The sequence below is a fragment of the Meles meles genome, chromosome 9 (genome assembly GCF_922984935.1).
Source record: "Meles meles chromosome 9, mMelMel3.1 paternal haplotype, whole genome shotgun sequence".
NCBI lineage: Eukaryota > Metazoa > Chordata > Mammalia > Carnivora > Mustelidae > Meles > Meles meles.
Window position 1 is genome coordinate 105756022 of NC_060074.1, and position 18505 is coordinate 105774526.

The window sequence follows — 18505 nt, forward strand, 5'->3', positions numbered from 1 at the left end:
TTCTGGGCTCCCTGTCCCTCCTTCCATCTAGAAGTCGCCAGCTGAGGTCCAGCTGTGTGCCACGCCCTGTACAGGGCTCCGCGCCGCAGGCTGAGCTGGGTCAAAGCCGGCAGAGCACCCGCGCCCTGGCCCCGGCCGCTGACCCCTCTCCTTTCCCGCAGGCTCCATCCTGGAAAACCTCAGCGGCGGCGGGCCAGCCGGGCTGCTGCCCAACCCGCGCCTGTCGGAGCTATCCGCGAGTGAGGTGACCACGCTGAGCCACCTGCAGGAGCGCCGCGACAGCTCCACCAGCACCGTCAGCTCCGCCTACACCGTGAGCCGCCGCTCCTCCGGCATCTCTCCCTACTTCTCCAGCCGCCGCTCCAGCGAGGCGTCGCCCCTGGGCGCCGGCCGCCCCCACAACGCCAGCTCGGCCGACTCCTACGACCCGATCTCCACCGACGCGTCGCGGCGCTCGAGCGAGGCCAGCCAGTGCAGCGGCGTCGGGGGCGGCGGGGGCGCGGGGCCGCTCAGCCTCACTCCGGCGCAGCAGTACAGCCTGCGGGCCAAGTACGCCGCGGCCACCGGAGGGCCGCCCCCGACCCCGCTGCCCGGCCTGGAGCGCGCGAGCCTGCGGACCAGGCTGGCGCCTCCCGCCCCCTGCACGCGCCCGCTGGGGCCGCGGCGGGGCAGCGACGGGCCGGCCCATGGCTACGCGGGGCCCGCGCCGGCCTTCCCCCACGAGGCGCCGGGCGGCGGGGCGCGGCGGGCCAGCGACCCAGTGAGACGGCCCGACACCCTGGCCGTGCCGCGGGTGCAGCGCTTCCACAGCGCCCACGATGTGAACCCGGCCCAGCTGCCGCCCTGCACCGACCGGCGAGGCCTCCGCCTATCCGGCCCCGCGAGCGCCGACGGCGGCCTGGTCCGCGGCGCCTACTCGCCCCGGCCGCCCAGCATCAGCGAGCACGTGGCTATGGAGGCCTTGGTGGCGGGCGCGGACAGCGCAGGGTCCGACATGGGCCTCGTGCTGCCCGAGGACGACCTTGTGCTGCCCGACGACGTGGTGCAGTACATCAAGGCGCACGCCGGTGGGGCCCTGGACGACAGCCCCCCGCAGGCCTACCCCCCGGAAAGCACCTGCTTCTCCGAGAACCCCAAACTGCCCAGCCCGGGGCTGCATGGCCCGCGCAGGATGGTGGCTGCCGACTCCAACGTGGGCCCCGCCGCCCCCGGGCTGGGAGGCTGCCAGCTGGGCTACGGGCCCCCCTCCAGCCTGAACAAAAACAGCATGCCTGTGCAGTGGAATGAGGTGAGCTCCGGCACCGTGGACACACTGGCCAGCCAAGGGAAACCTTCGCCCTTCCCGCAGGGCAACCTGGCTGTGGTGCAGCAGAAGCCAGCCTTCGGCCAGTACACAGGCTATGGTCCTCAAGGTCTGCCCCTGAGCCCGGGGGCCCTGGACGGTGTGCAGACACACTTCCAGGCCTGTGGGGGTGGCCCCTCTGTGCCTAGGATAAATTATATGCGGCAGCCAGGGACAGGTGGTCAGTGTCCCAATATGACCACCACCGGAAGCCCCCACACCAACTATGGCCAAGCCCACCCCCAGCTGAGCCCCAGTACCATGGGTGGGGCCCTGAACCCGTACCCCTCATCCTGCAGCAACATGGTGGCCAAGCCAGTCCACCTGGGGCTCCCCCAGCAAATGGAAGTTGCTCCCGAAGCCGCCATGATGGGCAGCAACCGCAGGGAACTTGGAATCACCAATTCCAACCTGGCCGGGATGCCACCCCTTCACTCAACCCAGAGCTACCCACAGCAGAGCCATCACCTGGCGACTCCCATGAGCCAGGAGGGCTACCGCCAGGGCTCCCACCTTCTGCCTTCCCAGCAGCCCGGCTTCATGGAGCCCCAGCAGGGTGCTCTCGGGGTGGCCGGATCCGGCTTTGGCCTAGTGCAACCCCGGCCACCCGCTGAGCCCAGCCCTGCCGGCTGCCACCGTGGGGTGCGGGCTGGGCTGCAGCTGGCCTACGCCAGGGCCACCAGCCACGCTATGGCCACTGTGTCAGCCAGCCAGGAGATGGCCGACGTGCCCAAAGGAACGATGGGCAACGTGGTGTCCCGGCCTCCTCAGCCAGCTCCACAGGACATGGCCGGGGCCCAGGATCACAGCATGCTCTATTACTATGGCCAGATCCACATGTACGAGCAGAACGGAGGCCTGGAGAACCATGTGGGCTGCCAGGTTGTGCGGCCCCAGCCACCGCAGCCACAGGCTTGCCCAGACAGCATCCAGCCCCAGCCCCTGCCCTCACCAGGGGTCAACCAGGTGTCCAGCACAGTGGACTCCCAGCTCCTGGAGGCTCCCCAGATTGATTTCGATGCCATCATGGATGATGGCGATCACTCAAGCCTGCTCTCAGGCGCCCTGAGTCCCAGCCTCCTCCACAGCCTCTCCCAGAACTCCTCCTGCCTCACCACTCCTCGGAACTCCCTGACTCTGCCCTCCATCCCCACGGGCATCAGCAACATGGCTGTTGGGGACATGAGCTCCATGCTCACCAGCCTGGCCGAGGAGAGCAAATTCCTGAACATGATGACCTAAGATTCCAGCCCTGGGCACTCAGCAGACTTGGAGGAGCCATCATTTCCCAACGCGTGGGGCTCTTGTCGATTTTGCCTTTTTCCAAAAAAAGTATTAAATAGGTCTGAGGGAGTATCGCCAATGGCCGGTTCAGACTACAGTTGCTTTAAGGGCAGGTTTGTGTGTATCCTGTCTGGTTTTCTTTGGGGTTATTTTTCGGAACACTGCGAAAAGTCTCAATGAGAAAGGCAAGATAGAAATGAAAACCTCGTTGGCACAGTGCTTCCCAGCCTTTGGTGTTTACGGGACCAAATTGTTCTGGCGTCTTTTCCTCTGTCATTTGGCTAATGAGGGATTCCGTTGGCTGAGGGCTTTACAAGTACATGAGGGTAGAGGGAACCACATTTGGGTTTGAATCTGAAAGCCGTACTGGATATTCTGATCCAGGAAGATAAGCTTCTCATTCCCATACGAGCGAGGCAGAAGAATTCTATGAAGCTTACTTCTTGAGGCCTCTAACTTCCCCCATGCTGCAGAGGAAGAAAAAAAGATTTTTACCTGGATGATTTGGAAGTACATCCTGATTCGAGGTTTGGTAGAGAGGGCGCGTCTGCCCCACCCCCCCAAAGCCAAGTTTGCGACCGGCAGACTGTCCAAGTGCATACAAATGAATGAAGTATGGAAGGATTGCCAGAGAAGAGAAAGAAAAATTGTAGTCCTTGGAGCGAGCCCAGGAGATGCCCCGGCTTCTCCAGACCATGTTTGCAGTGTTCATGCATGTCGAATGTAGCCCTTCCTGGAAAGAACACTTACTTCTGAATACCTCGGGGCTGCTGGAGCTGCTTTGGGTTAGGGATGGACCCAGGTGAGCCAAAGCCTGGCACGGGGCCTCGAGAAAGAGGGAGAGCGCCAGGGACCCAGCCTCAGGCCACCCTGAAGCTCCCTCATAAGAAGAGGAAGTCGTATGTTTACCCGATCCTGTTTCTCCAGTGCACTGTCCACCCACCTTACCACGGAAAAGCCCAGGATTTGACAGCGGCCTCTGCCCCGGCTCCTGAGCTGTGCCGTCCGCTCACCGCGGCCCAGTGGTCTGTGCCGAGGCAGTGTGCTGTCCCCGGCTCTTCTAGATTTCCTTCCCTCCGTCTTCCTGCTCGTTTTGCAAAGTACGATGACCTGCATGGTGTTTTTGGTGGGGGTGGGAGGGTGACAGGGTTGATTCTTGGGACTCTGAGGGACCATCACTGAATTTTCCTGTTCAGCGCAACCCAGCCCCACCCGCAAATGGCATTTGGAGCTGGCATCAGAAGACATCGTTCCTGAACGTACTGGAGGGTGACTTGATGCCTCGTCCACACCACACACATACACACACCGCACACCTTCCCCATGTTGAATGTGTGGCGAACTTGCCGAAACCAGCCGCACCACTATGAGCCTGATCCTGTGACCCTGGCCTCAACCAGGGCAGGGCCAGAACCTTACTTGGGCTGTCCGCATCCCAGTACATCGGATGTTTTGTTAGGGTCCATAGACCAAGCCAATGCCAGATAACATCCCTGGGACACCTCCAAGGGTCTGGGCTCAGTGGCGGTGTTCACTCGCTCCCTGAGCTAAGATTTTGCTAGCCCTTCCCAGTCTGTGTATAGACTGTACAGAAGGCATCATCCCTGAAAATACTGTAGGTGAATCAGCCAGCCAAATTTATATCTCCAAAATATTTAGCTTTTTCTACATGCTATGAATTGAGATGACACGCTCAACTTGTAAATAAGTCTTTTTGTACATTAAAAAAGTAATTTTTTCATAATTTATTTTGTCTATCTGCTTCTTCCTTGACAGGAGTTAATGAGAACCTGAGCAGTAAATTTGGTGCATCTGAACAGAAACTAGGCTGTATTTTTTCACAACAGTGTCAAAATTGACTGTCGCGCCTTCGCCGAGAAACGTTTAATGCTGAAGACATTTAGTGGCTGTTTATTTGTTGTCTCTGGGGGTGAGGGGTGGGCAGGGTTTGACGATTTACTAACCGGCTGTTCTTTCAGCAAGCTGATCTGAAAATCTAAGTTGCTTTGCCGAAACCTTGTGTACCAGATCCGGGTATATTCCCAAGCACTCGTCCCAAAGCAATCCTCAGGTCGGGATTCCCTCTTTGATGGGTAATCTGATGAGCACTCTTGAGTCAGGGTGAGGGTCAGGGGAGAAGATAGAACTTTGTGCTCTGGTGCTGGCAAAAGGAGAAAGGACAGGCAGGTGGATACGCCTGAGCTCTAGGAGGTGGCCCTGGCAAGTACACGGGGCTAGGGGAGGCAGGGGCCCAGATCTAGCAAGTCAGCAGTCAACCATTAACAGGGATCAGGCCACTCCAGGGAACCTCGGGAGCCAGGGATCAGGGTGCAAGGACTGGGATGGTTTCTGGGACAGAAGAACAGCGGGGGAGGGCCTAAGACTGAGTCAGAGGGAGAGAAGTCCCATTCTGTAGGGCCGGAAACGCTGGGCCCCTGAACCCTCTCCTCTCCATGAGAAAAAGCTCACTACCCAGCTCAGAGAGTGCAGAGCTAAAGCCACGTAGAGGGCATTCGGTTTGGCGGCACGTGACAAAGCGGACTGAGGAAAGGAGGAAACCCCCAAGGAAAATACAATTTAGTAGTTTGCCTTTCTGCTGGGCACCCAAAGTCTTCCCTGTATGACTGGCCATAGTTTCCTGCTAGAAAGACTATAGCCCGAGTCACACTCCGGGGCCTCACTCCTCTGTGACGAAGGCTCACTTAGCTGAGGGCACCCTCAGGAGGAGGTACCGAGCATGCCTGCCTGCGCCCCATGTCTGCCTCCTTCCGAGCTTATTTGCAGGCCTGCGTTTCTCCTCTGCCACACCACATGGTAGGTCTCTGGAAACAGCTCTGAGGGCAGAGGGAGGCCACAAATTGTTCAGCTCTGAGACTTGATGAGTCACAGTATTAAGAAGCCCATCATGGCTCCATGCCTCCATCAGCTAACCATGGCCAAGGTCATGCTGCATACCAATATCCAGGAAGCTTCCGCATGCTGAACCTCTATGAAACTTCTGAATCTGGGCCAACTGAGGGTTGGCTGATCTAGGTTGGACTAGGCTGGGCAACGGGGGCGGGTGGGGCGTGCTAATCCAATCAGCTTGACTGGGGCACAACCCCACGTGACTCTCCTCTTCCTCGTAGGGCCAGGAGGCTGCCCTGGCCATTGCCTTCTTGTGGGGACAGCTGAAGCACAAGAGAATAAGCAGAAAAATGAGGATTCTCTTTAGGCCTCCTCTCTGAACCGTGGAACTGGTCAAAGCAAGTCACCTGGCCAAACCCATCAGCATTGACATGGGCAAGTGCTTCCCTTCCATGGAAAGGAGAAGGAGAGAATAAATAACTCTCAACAATACATAATCCACCACAGTCTGCCCTCAAAGACTGTATGCATGTCCCTCCTGCATATAGAATATACTCACCCCAGGCCCCCTGAAGTCCATACCCTTGATCGTCAGGCTCAAAGTCAAGGATCTTGCAATCGACACCTGTCGTGGATGGGGCTCTTCTAGACCCAGACACTGAGGAACTAGAAAAGCTCTCAGCCCAACATGCACATGCACATTCCCAATGTACAGTGGTGGCATGCACCGCTCCCATCTTGGTCATTAGGGAACAGTATTTGAAGCCCTCCTGGGCAACTATTTTCAGAGCCTCCCGTTGGGTGGAATGTTTCTTGAATGATTCTCCAGTTCATTTTGCTGCACGGCTCTGGCTTCCTCAATTGAGGCCATCTTCCCTTTGGCTCAGCCCTTCAGCTTCTGGGAAGGGCTTGGGGAAGCATGCCCTCCATGAGAACACAGTAACTCTTCAACCTCTTCCTGTCTGAAGGAAGTTAGGAGCCTGCCACCCTTTACGTTTCCAGTGACTTCCATCGCCCTGAGTCCATGCATTTGTGTACTCAGCTCTCTCAAACATTGTGGGTCTTCGGCATATTTGATTCCAGTCAACTCTGTGCCCAAAGCCCCACCCACGTCCCTTCAGTGACACCTCTCATCCTACGTTAGGTGACTGGGACCTCGTACCATGCTACATGGGGACATGCCCTGAAGGTTTCTAGATACCCTGTTGTCACTGAAAGGATAGTCGAGAGCCACTTTATTTCTTTCCAGGACCGTGAAAACAAAGAGCACTAGAATCAAGGGCACATCCTTGACTTTGTCTTTACTCTGATGCTGTCCTTCACTGGAACTGCTTGGACTCTGTTATCTGTCCCCCTCCCAAGCCAAATCTGAAGCCAAAGGTCTCTCAGTGGCTAGAGAGACTAGAGATGAGAAATAACTTCATTTTCCAAATCCTGCTTAAAACTGGCCGGTTCCCTTCTGCACCCATCTCCCACTTGCTGTACCTTATCACTTATGGCCCGGAAAAGCTCATGCTGACAATCTTCTGCCTGGAAACTGGCCTGCCAAATTCCACAGATTCATAGGAATGTTTTCTCCCTCCCAAAGTAGCATAGGCTATAATCTTACCAAATATTTCTTCACCACACAGCACCCAGGTCACTGTTTTTCTGGTCATTTTTCCAACCTCTTCTTAATTTCCTGACTGTCCAGTTCCAAACCTATGCTGCATATTTCTGGATTTTATTACATTAGTCTCCCATTTAGGTACCAATTTCTGAATAAGCTAACCATGGCCCAAAAATGTTGTCTAACAAAACCCACAAAAGCCCCGAAGCATAAAACAAGCAGTCACTTAGCTCAGAAGTCCGCGCATCTGCCCCCGGCGGCTTCCCTCGGCTGGGCTCACTGATGCAGCTCAACTCCACTCCTGGGCCTCCTCCCCTGGAACCAGAGCCTTGCTTGGACATCTACGGGTGAAGGCACAAGTACCCAAGGGCAAGGAAAACGCAGGAGGCCTCTTAAGCCATTGGCTTGGAACAGGAAGCAAGTCACATGACTGAGCCCAAAATCAACAAAAGAGGGAAGACTATGCCTCCTACAGAATCAGAGAAGGCAGGTATCCTAACAATAATCCAGTCTACGATGTCTGACCAGCTCTGGTCCTAATAAGACTGACACTGTAGCCTCCATCTTTCCCCCAAGTCTGTATCTTAGTTGGTTCTACACCCGGAAAGGGAAGACGGCAGGGTTATCAGTTGGTACTTTGTAACCAGTGATGTCCCAAAGCCAACTCCTGAGCCTCTTAATTGTATCTATCCCCAGTTCTACAACTGACTTCACGTTGATAACTGAAAGTTGGCTGTGCTGGGAGAATTTACACCAGGGAGATTGGCAAACACCATCTCTTGGGACTTCCCCATGCTGTCCCCCAGAGAGTCATTATGAAACATTTGCCAGTGCACCCGCTAGCATTCACAAGTACTGTCAGTTGTCAATAAACTGATATGCCCAAGGGTCTTTTCTGAGTATATATGGCAACAAAACCCATTCTTCGGAGACTGGATGAGCCCAGAGTGCCATGAGCATGGCTACCTTGGTCATCTAGTTTCGGGGTTTTCAAACCTTAAGTCATGCAAACACTGGCGCACCTGGGTGGCTCAGTCAGTTAAGTGTCTGCCTTCAGCTCATGTTATGATCTCAGGGACCTGGGATCCAGCCCCACATTGGGCTCCCTGCTCAGCAGGGAGTCTGGTTCTCCCTCTCCTTCTGCTCCTTCACTCCTGCTCATGCTTGTTCACTCTCTTTCTCTGTCTCAAATAAATAAATAGGGAGAAGCAGGCTGAGATGACATCAGGTCACAAGAGTTCAGTTAGATAGTTATCAAACCATTCTGAACACCTACAAATCCAACAGGAGAGCAGCAATTCTAGAAACAGAAAATTGACCACTTTCTGAAAGGTAGGACATGCAGAGAAGTGAATCCAAAGAGACGGGAAGATAGACCGTGGTGGGGAGGAGCCAGCTCCCAGCAGGCTGCCAGAACAACAAAGCACAAAATCTGAACTTTTAGAAGTCTGCTCCAATGAAGGACATCACTCCAGAAGCTAAGCCGGGGTGGAGCCCTTGTGGGGACAGTGTGGTCTCAGGTCCCACGGGGTCAATGAAGGATCGGGGGTATCTGAGTGTAGCAGAGCTCACAGGTATCAGAGCAGAGAAGCCAGCTACAGAGATGGAACAGAGGAGTGACCTCTCAGCTCGGGGCTACCTTAAACCATGATCCATGGCAACGTCAGGCCACTGCTCTTTGAGCAGGGACCCCACAAGTGGCAGATCCGGGGAGACTCACCTTTCTCCTCTGGAGGCAGGAATCTGCTGGGTTTGGAGACTCCAAATGGGGCTGTGTGCCAGAGACAGAAACACTCGGTCACAGGCCAGGTGAGCTCAGAGCATGGCCCGAGACCAGGGAGACAGGAGTGACTGAGCGCTTTTCTCTGAGGGCGCACTGAGGAGTGGGGCCCTGAGCTCTTGGCTCCTCTGGGCCAGAGATTGGGAGGCTGCATTTTAATTCCCATCCTCCAGAGCTCTATGGAAAGTGTTCAGGGAACAAAAGCTCCTGAGAGCGAACCCAAGCAGATTACTTAGCCTGGCCCCTGGTAATGGCTGCACAATTCCGCCTCGGGCAAAGACATTTGAGAATCACAGAAACAGACCCCCTCTCCCAGAAGATCAGCAAGAACATCCAGCCAAGATCAAGCTCACTGATCAAGGAGAACTGCGGAATTCCAGAGGAGGGGAAAGCAAAGCATGGAATTCATGGCTTTCTCCCCATGATTCTTTAGGCTTGCAAAGTTAATTACTTTTTAAAATTTTTTTTCTTATTCTAATTTTTTTAACTTTTACTCTTTCCTCTTTGAATGTTTTTTAACTAGTTGATCTTAACAATACCTTTCTTATAAAAAATCTTTTTGAAACTTCATTGTTATAGTCATATTTTATCCTTCATTGTATCTAAATTTGTTTTTTTGTATAGAAATAAGGTTTTTTTCTTCTAAAAAATTTTGGGATACAACTTTTTCTAGTAGATCAAAATATATTTTAAATCTAGCACAGGGCCTTGTTCTAGTCTCCAGGCTGAGCAAATTCTCTCCACTTTCTTTTTCTTTCTTTTCCCAACCAACTTATCTTATCAACTCCTTTTTTAGTATTGTTTTTAAATTTTCATCTTTACAGTCATATTCCATCCCCTCATCATGTTTACTCTTATTTTTGTGTATATGTATATATATATTTTTTTCTTTCTTTCTTTAAAATTTTGGGAGGTAGTTTCTTCTAAGAGACCAAAATACACCCAGAATCAAGTGGGTGGCTCTGTTCTATTCACCAGTCTAATAGATAGATAGATAGATAGATAGATTTTTTTTTTTTTTACTTCTTTTTACCCCCTCCCTTCTCCCCACAATTTCGGGTCTCTTCTGATTTGGCTAACACACATTTTTGGGGGGGTCTTTGCCATCCTTTTAGCATTTTATTCTCTCATTCATATATTCTTATCTGGATAAAATGACAAGGTGGAAAAACTCACCTCAAAAAAAGGAACAAGAGGCAGTACCGAAGGCTAGGGACCTAATCAATATGGACATTCGTAATATGTCAGATCTGGAGTTCAGAATGACGATTCTCAAGGTGCTAGCTGGGCTCGAAAAAGTCATGGAAGATATTAGAGGAGCCCTGTCTGGAGAAATAAAAACCCTTTCTGGAGAAATAAAAGAACTAAAATCTAGCCAAGCTGAAATCAAAAAAGCTATTAATGAGATGCAATAAAAAATGGAGGCTCTCACTGCTAGGATAAATGAGGCAGAAGAGAGAATCAGTGATCTAGAAGACCAAGTAATGGAGAATAAAGAAGTTGAGCAAAAGAGAGACAAAAAACTACTGGACCACGAGGGGAGAATTCAAGAGATAAGAGATACCATAATATGAAACAATATTAGAATAATTGGGATTCCAGAAGAAGAAGAAAGAGAGAGGGGGGCAGAAGGTATATTGCAATGAATTATTGTAGAGGATTTCCCTAATATGGCAAAGGGAACAAGCATCAAAATCCAGGAGGAGCAGAGAATCTCCCTTAAAATCAATAAGAATAGGTCCACACCCCATCATCTAATAGTAAAACTTACAAGTCTTAATGACAAAGAGAAAACCCTGAAAGCAGCTCGGGCAAGAAGTCTGTAACATACAATGGTAAAAATATTAGATTGGCTGCAGATTTACCCACAGAGACCTGGCAGGCCAGAAAGAACTGGCATGATATATTCAGAGCACTAAATGAGAAAAACATGCAGCCAAGAATACTATATCCAGCTAGGCTATCATTGAAAATAGAAGGAGAGATAAAAGTCTCACAGGACAAACAAAAATTAAAAGAATTTGTAAACACCAAGCCAGCTCTACAGGAAATATTGAAAGGGTAATTTAAGCAAGGAGAGAGCCTAAAAGTAGTAGACCAGAAATGAACAGAGACAATATACAGTAAAAGTCACCTTACAGGCAATACAATGGCACTAAATTCATATCTCTCAATAGTTACCCTGAATGTAAATGGGCTAAATGCCTCAATCGAAAGACACAGGGTATCAGAATGGATAAGAAAACAAAACCCATCAATATACTGTCTGCAAGAAACTCATTTTAGACCCAAAGACACCTCCAGACTTAAAGTGAAGGGTTGGAAATCCTTATATCAGATAATTAGATTTTAAGCCAAAGACTATAATAAGAGATGAGGAAAGACACTATATCATACTCAAAGGGTCTGTCCAACAAGAAGATGTAACAATTTTAAATATCTATGCCCCTAACATGGGAACAGCCAACTACATAAACCAATTAATCAAAAAATCAAAGAAACACATTGACAATAATACAATAATAGTAGGGGACTCTAACACCCCCCTCACTGAAGTGGTCAGATCATCCAAGCAGAAGATCAACAAGGAAATAAAGGCCTTAAATGACATATTGTACCAGATGGACGTCACAGGTATATTCAGAACATTCCATCCCAAAGCAACAGAATACTCATTCTTCTCTAGTGCACAAGGAAGATTCTCCAGAATAGATCACATCCTGGGTCACAATCAGGTCTCAACTGGTATCAAATAAATAAATAAAATCTTTTGAAAAAGTCATGCAAACACTGTTCAATGAAATTGTCTGTATAAGGCAAAGGACACAGTTAAAAGCAGGGTTCATGTGGTCGAAGTTGGGACACATTCCACATCCCCCCTCTCAGCTCCCCCCCGCCACCCCCCCAAACTCAACCAGCCACAGCATAGGTGTGGGTCCACAGAGCAGAGTCTGGAAACCAAATACTGAGCTTGGGACTAGATTAACTGAGGCCCAGAAAAGAAATATATTTATATATATAAATATATATATATAAATATATATATATAAAATATAAATATATTTATAAAAGAATTAAAATCCCTGTTTCTAGAATCCCAGAAGTCAGCTTTGTCCACCAGCCCTCCAATAAACACAGGGCACAGACTGTGCGTACTACTCAGTCCTTCACTGCTCTCTGCCCCTGCCAGCTGTGAGCTCTTAGGGCAGGCACTACACCCAGTCTACCTGGTCTCCCATGTCCAGCACGTGGAAACCCATTCTGCCCAGTTTGTTTCCAAATGAGGTGGTTCTAGAAAGCTTCATGAAGGTTGGGGAAGTGAGCAAAGCTTTGAGAGGTGGGAGGGGTTGGTACTTGAGAAGCCCTTCTAGAATGTATTCTTTTATTTATTTTAAAGAGCATTAAAAATATATATTTATCTATTTGGGAGAGAAAGCAGGAGGAGGGACAGAGAGAGGGGGGAGAGAACCAGGCAGACTCCACATTGGGCACAGAACCTGATGTCGGGCTCCATCCCAGGACCCTGAGATGACAACCTGAGCCAAAACTGAGAGTCGGATGCTTAACTGACTGAGCCTCCCAGGCATGCCCAGAATGTATTTACACATAAGGTCACATCCACAGAAGTCTACAAAGAATTCTGAACACAGAGATGAAGCTATGGAAACTGAGGGTGTCCTTAAGAGGTTTAGGGTTTTGTTTTGTTTTGTTTTGTTTTGTTTTTTCTGGATGGTGGTGGTGGGGAGAGGCAAGGAGAGATTGAAAAGGAAGAGGAAGAAGGCTGCAATCTGGTAGACTGGAGACTAAGCAGGTACCAAAGATTTGGGGGCAGAGTCTCCTGGTAGAGCCAAAGGCTGCCCTGTCACTGTGAGCTGAGGTTCTCTGACAGACCCTTCCAAATCCAAAATGGACTCCACTAGCCTTCCAGAAAATGTATCAATTGCTAAAGCACGTTTCCTTTGGGTGCAAATATTGAGGTCCACTGAAAATGCGGTAACGTTGAACAGGACCTTCAAACCTGATGGAAAAAGGAACGAGCCTGCAGGAACATCTTCAGCCCTTTTCCAACTCTTTCCAGAACCATCTGGCAATTTCCTGCAACTGGGTGGCCAGGGAAGACTCATCTATGTGGTTGCACACTGGCTTTCTTCCATGCATGAGAACCTTGGTTCTTCAACAGGGTCAATTCCAAAAACAGTCTCTGAACTCAGAGGTCATCTGAGGTTCCTGAAAGCTGATCAATCTTCAGCTTGTTCCTGTTCATCTCCTCATCCTCCTTTCTGTCCTCCTATGCCTCCTCCTCCTGCTCTTTCTCCCCTTCTTTTCCTTCTTTTTCTCTTTCTTTCTCTCTGTCTGTCTCTCTCTGTGTGTCTGTCTCTGTCCCTCTCTCAGCCGGTGGACCTGACAGAGAACAAGCAGGTGAGCCCAACGTGAGATTGTGCCTATCACCCCTGCATGGAGTGTGTGTGCGGTGATGGCATGCAGAGGAGTGGCCAGCTTCTGGCGGGGGCAGGAGGGGGCACAGAAAATCAACATGGTCCGAATGGAAAATAGACCCTAATCCAGGTGTTGGAGATGAGCAGGAGGCTGTCTGAGGGGACTGAAGTTTTCTCAACAGAAACCATGGAGACCAGAAGTAAACGGAATATTTTTAAAATGTGGAGAGAAAAGAATTGTCAACCCAGAACTGTATCCATGGAAACCTCCTTCAGGGATGAAGGTAGACGAGATACTCTCAGATAAATAGATACTCTCAGATGAAGAAAAACAAAGAGAATTCACTGCTAGCGCATCTGGTCTAAAGGCAGAAAGGAAACGATACCAGAAGAAAATTCGGAGCATCAGGAAGAGCAACGGACATCTTAAGGATCTGGGTAAATATAGTAGACTGTTCTTCACTCTGGAGTTCTTTAAACTTGGTTAACAGTTGAAAGCGGAGAGAGTAACATTGTCTGATGGAGCTCCCAGTGTATGTAGACTTCATAAGACAAAGGTGTCTCAAAGGTCGGGGAGTGACTAAGGGAACCACTTAAGTGGAGTTCAAAAACGTTCCACTAGACATACTGAGGTACTGAGTCTAAGCAGACTGGGAGAAGTTCAGCACGCATAGTGTGATCCTTTGTACGATCAGTAAATAGAACGCAACAAAGGAAAGTATGCAAAACCAAAATAGAGAAATTGAAATGGAATGCTAAAAAGAATGTTCAAATAGCCCAAAGGAAGTCAGGAAAGGGAAAACAGGAACAGTAACACACACACACACACACACACACACACACACACACACACCAGAATAAAACGATAGAACTAAGTCCAAAAACATCAATAATTACATAAAATGAAAATGGCCTAAAAGCATCCCTTAAAAGACAGAATACAATTAGAGCACTCCATTTACCTGACTTTAAGACTTACCATAAAGCTGCCGTAATCAGGACAGTGTGGTGCTGGTGACAGGGAAGACACAGATCAATGGGTTGGAACAGAGAAGGGGGTCGGCAAACGAGGGCCAAAAGACCAAATCTGGCCTGTGGTCTATTTTTGCAAGACCTGCAAGCTAGGAATAGTTCTTACATCTTGAAAGAGTTATTTTTTAAAAAGGGATATGAGAGAGTCGATATAGCCCACAAATCCTAAAATGCTTACTATGTGGCCCTTCGCAGAAAATGTGTGCCAATCCCTGGCACTGAGAATCCAGAAGTAAGCCCACAGAAATATGATCAATTGATTTTTGACAAAAGCGCAAAGGCAGCCCAGTGGAAAAAGTGTAGCCTTTTTAACCAATGGTGAGACAACTGGATATCCACAGACAAAAGCAACCTAAAAACACTGCCACCTAAACCTTGTGCCTCATACAAAAATTACCTCAAAATAGACCATATATCTAATATATAATGTAAAACCATAAAACTTTGAGGATAAAATCTTGTGATTTTGAGCTTAGTCAAAGAGTACTTATGGGAGCACCTGGGTAGCTCAGTTAAGCATCTGCCTTCATCTGGGGTCATGGTCGTGGGATTGAGTGGGCTTCCCACTCAGCAGAGAGCCTGCTTCTCCCCCGCCCCTCACCCAGCTCAAGCTCTCTCTCTATCTCTCTCTCTCTCTCTCTCTCAAATAAATAAATAAATAAATAGGATCTTAAAAAAATTTAAAAAGTACTTATGCACAGCATTAAAACCATGACCCATAAAAGAAAAAACGAGAAATTATACTTCATCAAAATGAAAACTGTGTTCTCTGCAAAAGACTCTGTTAAGAGAATGAAAAGACTAACCACAGACTGGAAGAAATAATTTTTCATCGCATAGTCCAACAAAGAGCTTAAACACACTCAAAACTCAACGATGAGAAAACAAGCAATCCAATTTAAAAAGGGACCAAAGACTTGAACAGAGGTTTCACTATAAAGATACACGGTGGGCAAACAGGCATATGAAAACACATTCAACATCATTATCCATCTGTTAGGGCCGTACAAACTTATTTTTTTTAAGATTTTATTTATTTATCTGACAGAGAGAGAGAGAAAGCAGCAGCAGCAGAGGAGTGGCAGCAGGAGAGGGAGAAGCAGGTTTCCTGCTGAGTGGAAAGCCTGATGAGGATGCAACCCCAGGACCCTGAGATCATGACCCAAGCCCAAGGCAGATGCTTAATCGACTGAGCCACTCAGGTGCCCCAGGGCAGTACAAATTTAAATGCAACTAGATAACCAGGTGGTGGGTAATAGGGAGGGCACGTACTGCATGGAGCACTGGGTGTGGTGCAAAAACAATGAATACTGTTACATTGAAAATAAAGAAATTTTTAAAAATGCAACTAGATACAACCACGTGATGATTAGAATGGCTTACATGTTAAAATACCAAGTTCTGGGAAAGATACTATGCAACCTGGAACTCCTGCACTGTTGGTAGAAATGCAGAATGGTCCAACCTCTCTAAAAAAAAAAAAAAAAAAAAAAAAAAAGCCTGGTCATCTGTTATAAAGTAACTGTCAAGCCTTCTCCTGGATACATTACCCTTGAGAAATGAAAATGTATGTTCATCCAAAACCTACACCAAAGTATTTATAGAAGATCCATTCTTAAATCATCAAAAGCTGCAAACAACCCAAATGCCTGTAAGCAGATGAATGGATAAATAAACTGTGGTACATCCATTCAGCGGAATCAGTAGCACAATGGTAAGAACGAGCGATACATGCAACAACTCGAGTGAGTCTCAAGGGCATTCCCATGAGTCTCGAAAGGTCACACGTTGAATAATCGCTTACATGTGACATTCCTGACTGAACAAATCTATCATGGTGGAGAGTGGACCAGGGGTTGCCAGGGTTTGGGGTAGCAAAAAGGTATCATTACAAAGACAGGGCAAGGGATTTTTTTTTTTTTAATCAGAAAGCTATTTTGATTGTGGTGGTGATGACACTAGCATAAACAGGTGTTAAATTCATGGGACTATACACCGGAAACAAAAGGAAGGGGAGCAGAGATAGAGAGGGAGGGAGGGAAAGGGGGAAGGAGGAAGGGAGAGAGAGAGAGGGAGGGAAGGAGAGAGGAAACTAAATTGGCTCTTCAAAAAGTTGGGAGCTATTACTTTATATTTCATTGCCAGACTAGATCGGAAGGGGCTGGTTAGACCAAAGCCAGAGAGGCCAACTGGGAGGTTATCACCTTGGAGACAAAATAGGAAAGGTGGGACAGAGGGTAGGAGATAGAGCTGTAAGAGAGAGGTCCTGCCCTCAAAAAGTTGGTGAGCTTGTAGTGGAGATCCTTCCAGTTGGGGAAAGCAGTGCACAGCCAAGTGATGACCAAGATGACCATTCTGGAAGCCCATCTGGGTGCCAAACAGGAGAGATACTAAGTGCTGTGAGAGCCTCTAGGGCTCTCATGCATCCATCCTTATGGCGATGGACGAAGGCCAATCTCTTCCCCCGGTTCCTCCCTTGGAAGGCTTCCAGCCCCATCTATCCATGGGAGGCTAACAGTGTGGTCTGTTGTGGGCAGCGTGCTCACGGCACACAGGCCGGGATTGCTCCAAACAACCCCAGACTCCAGGCAGAGCCCCACAGCCCCTTTGCCCAACCTCAGTGTCTGGGACTGTGGGTGTTCACAGTGCCCATGGTGTCTTCCAGAAACGGAAGCCTCTAGATCTCCCGAATTAGCAGCTCAGTCAACGGGAAAAAGCACTCAAATGCCTTGGCCCTCACTCCTACCTGAGCTGGAGGCACAGACCCCCAGCTCTCTACCCAAGCCATCCCCCTTTCCTTTCTAGCAGAGCTCTGATTGTGTAGGGGTCAAAGTGTGCCCACTGGATCTTCACACTGGGGCCCTCCCCTCCCGGCTCAGAGGGCGTGCTCTCGCTCACCTTTTGTGGGGCCTCCTTCCAGACCAGGAGCGAGCCTTCTGCTCTTCTCTAATATACAATGAAGATAAATCTTCACTTTCCTTTGCACCTCCAGGCTGCCTATGGAAGGACATAAGAGGCCATGAACCCCAGTACCCTCATCCGTTAGATAGGTGTGAGAAATTTCCCACCTCCAAAATTGTTTTGAGGATTAAACAAGACACATGCCAGGGGCGCCTGGGTGGCTCAGTGGGTTAAGCCGCTGCCTTCGGCTCGGGTCATGATCTCGGGGTCCTGGGATCGAGTCCCACATCGGGCTCTCTGCTCACCAGGGAGCCTGCTTCCCTCTCTCTCTCTCTCTGCCTGCCTCTCTATCTACTTGTGATCGCTCTCTGTCAAATAAATAAATAAAATCTTAAAAAAAAAAAAAAAAAAAACAAGACACATGCCGAAAACACTTGGCCCTTGGTGGGTGTTCCATGAAGATCAACGCCTCCACCACACCCCCAGGATGTCATCATCATGGAAATAGTCCTTTGGCTAATAGGCTTGCCAATCCCACCATTGTGAGAACTCGTTAGATCTGTGACTTCTGTCCTAAGAATAAGTCTGAGGGGTACTTACGAGGTGTGGTGGTTTTGAGGTCCCAGTTAGGCGAAGCTTCACTGCGCTTCCCAGAATTCCTTGTCCTGGGGTCTGTGGTTAGGATGGGTCCCCAGAGAGATGGGTGCAGGAGGTCCGACAGGTGGAAGGGCAGGGCGGTAAATTTTTCATGGTACATTCACCCTGTTGGCCACCGGCCCATCCAACTGCAACCACTCCCCTCCCCTTGGACCATCTCTAAACTCCTCCACACCAGGGCCAAGCAGGTGATTTTTATCCCATGCTGAGGGGCCCCAGCTTCTGAAAGACACTCGTGCCACAAGGTAGAGGCAGCAGGAACTGGCACATTTCTCGTCCTTGCGGGCTCCAGCCTGTCCTCATCCTTCCCGCTTTATATCCACCTTCCCTTCCAGACCACCTGCCCTGGCTCTAGACCTTGTCTCAGACCTGAGGTCTCAAGTCATGATCCCAGAGTCCTGGGATCGAACCCCACCTCAGGCTCCCTGCTCAGCAGGAAGCCTGCTTCTCCCTCTACCCCTCCCCCTGCTTGTTCTCTCTCTCTACCCCCCCACCTCTGGCAAATAAATAAATAAAATCTTTAAAAATATATATATATGTGCATATATGCATATATATATATATATATATATATATATATATATATATATGTTTAAAATAAGGGGGGAACATGCTTG

The 18505-nt window shown here is 49.3% G+C and overlaps 1 protein-coding gene across 4 annotated transcripts in view; it reads left to right on the forward strand.

Annotated features, from left to right (window-relative positions):
- GLI2 (GLI family zinc finger 2) overlaps positions 1-4313 on the forward strand; it is a 245608-nt gene extending 241295 nt beyond the window's left edge. For all 4 annotated transcript variants that reach the window (XM_046019809.1, XM_046019811.1, XM_046019812.1 and 1 more), the window contains one exon: positions 162-4313. In XM_046019809.1, coding sequence (XP_045875765.1) covers positions 162-2584 — 2423 coding nt within the window. In that variant the 3' untranslated portion in view covers positions 2585-4313. The remainder of the gene's footprint in view (positions 1-161) is intronic.
- Positions 4314-18505: the final 14192 nt, after the last annotated feature.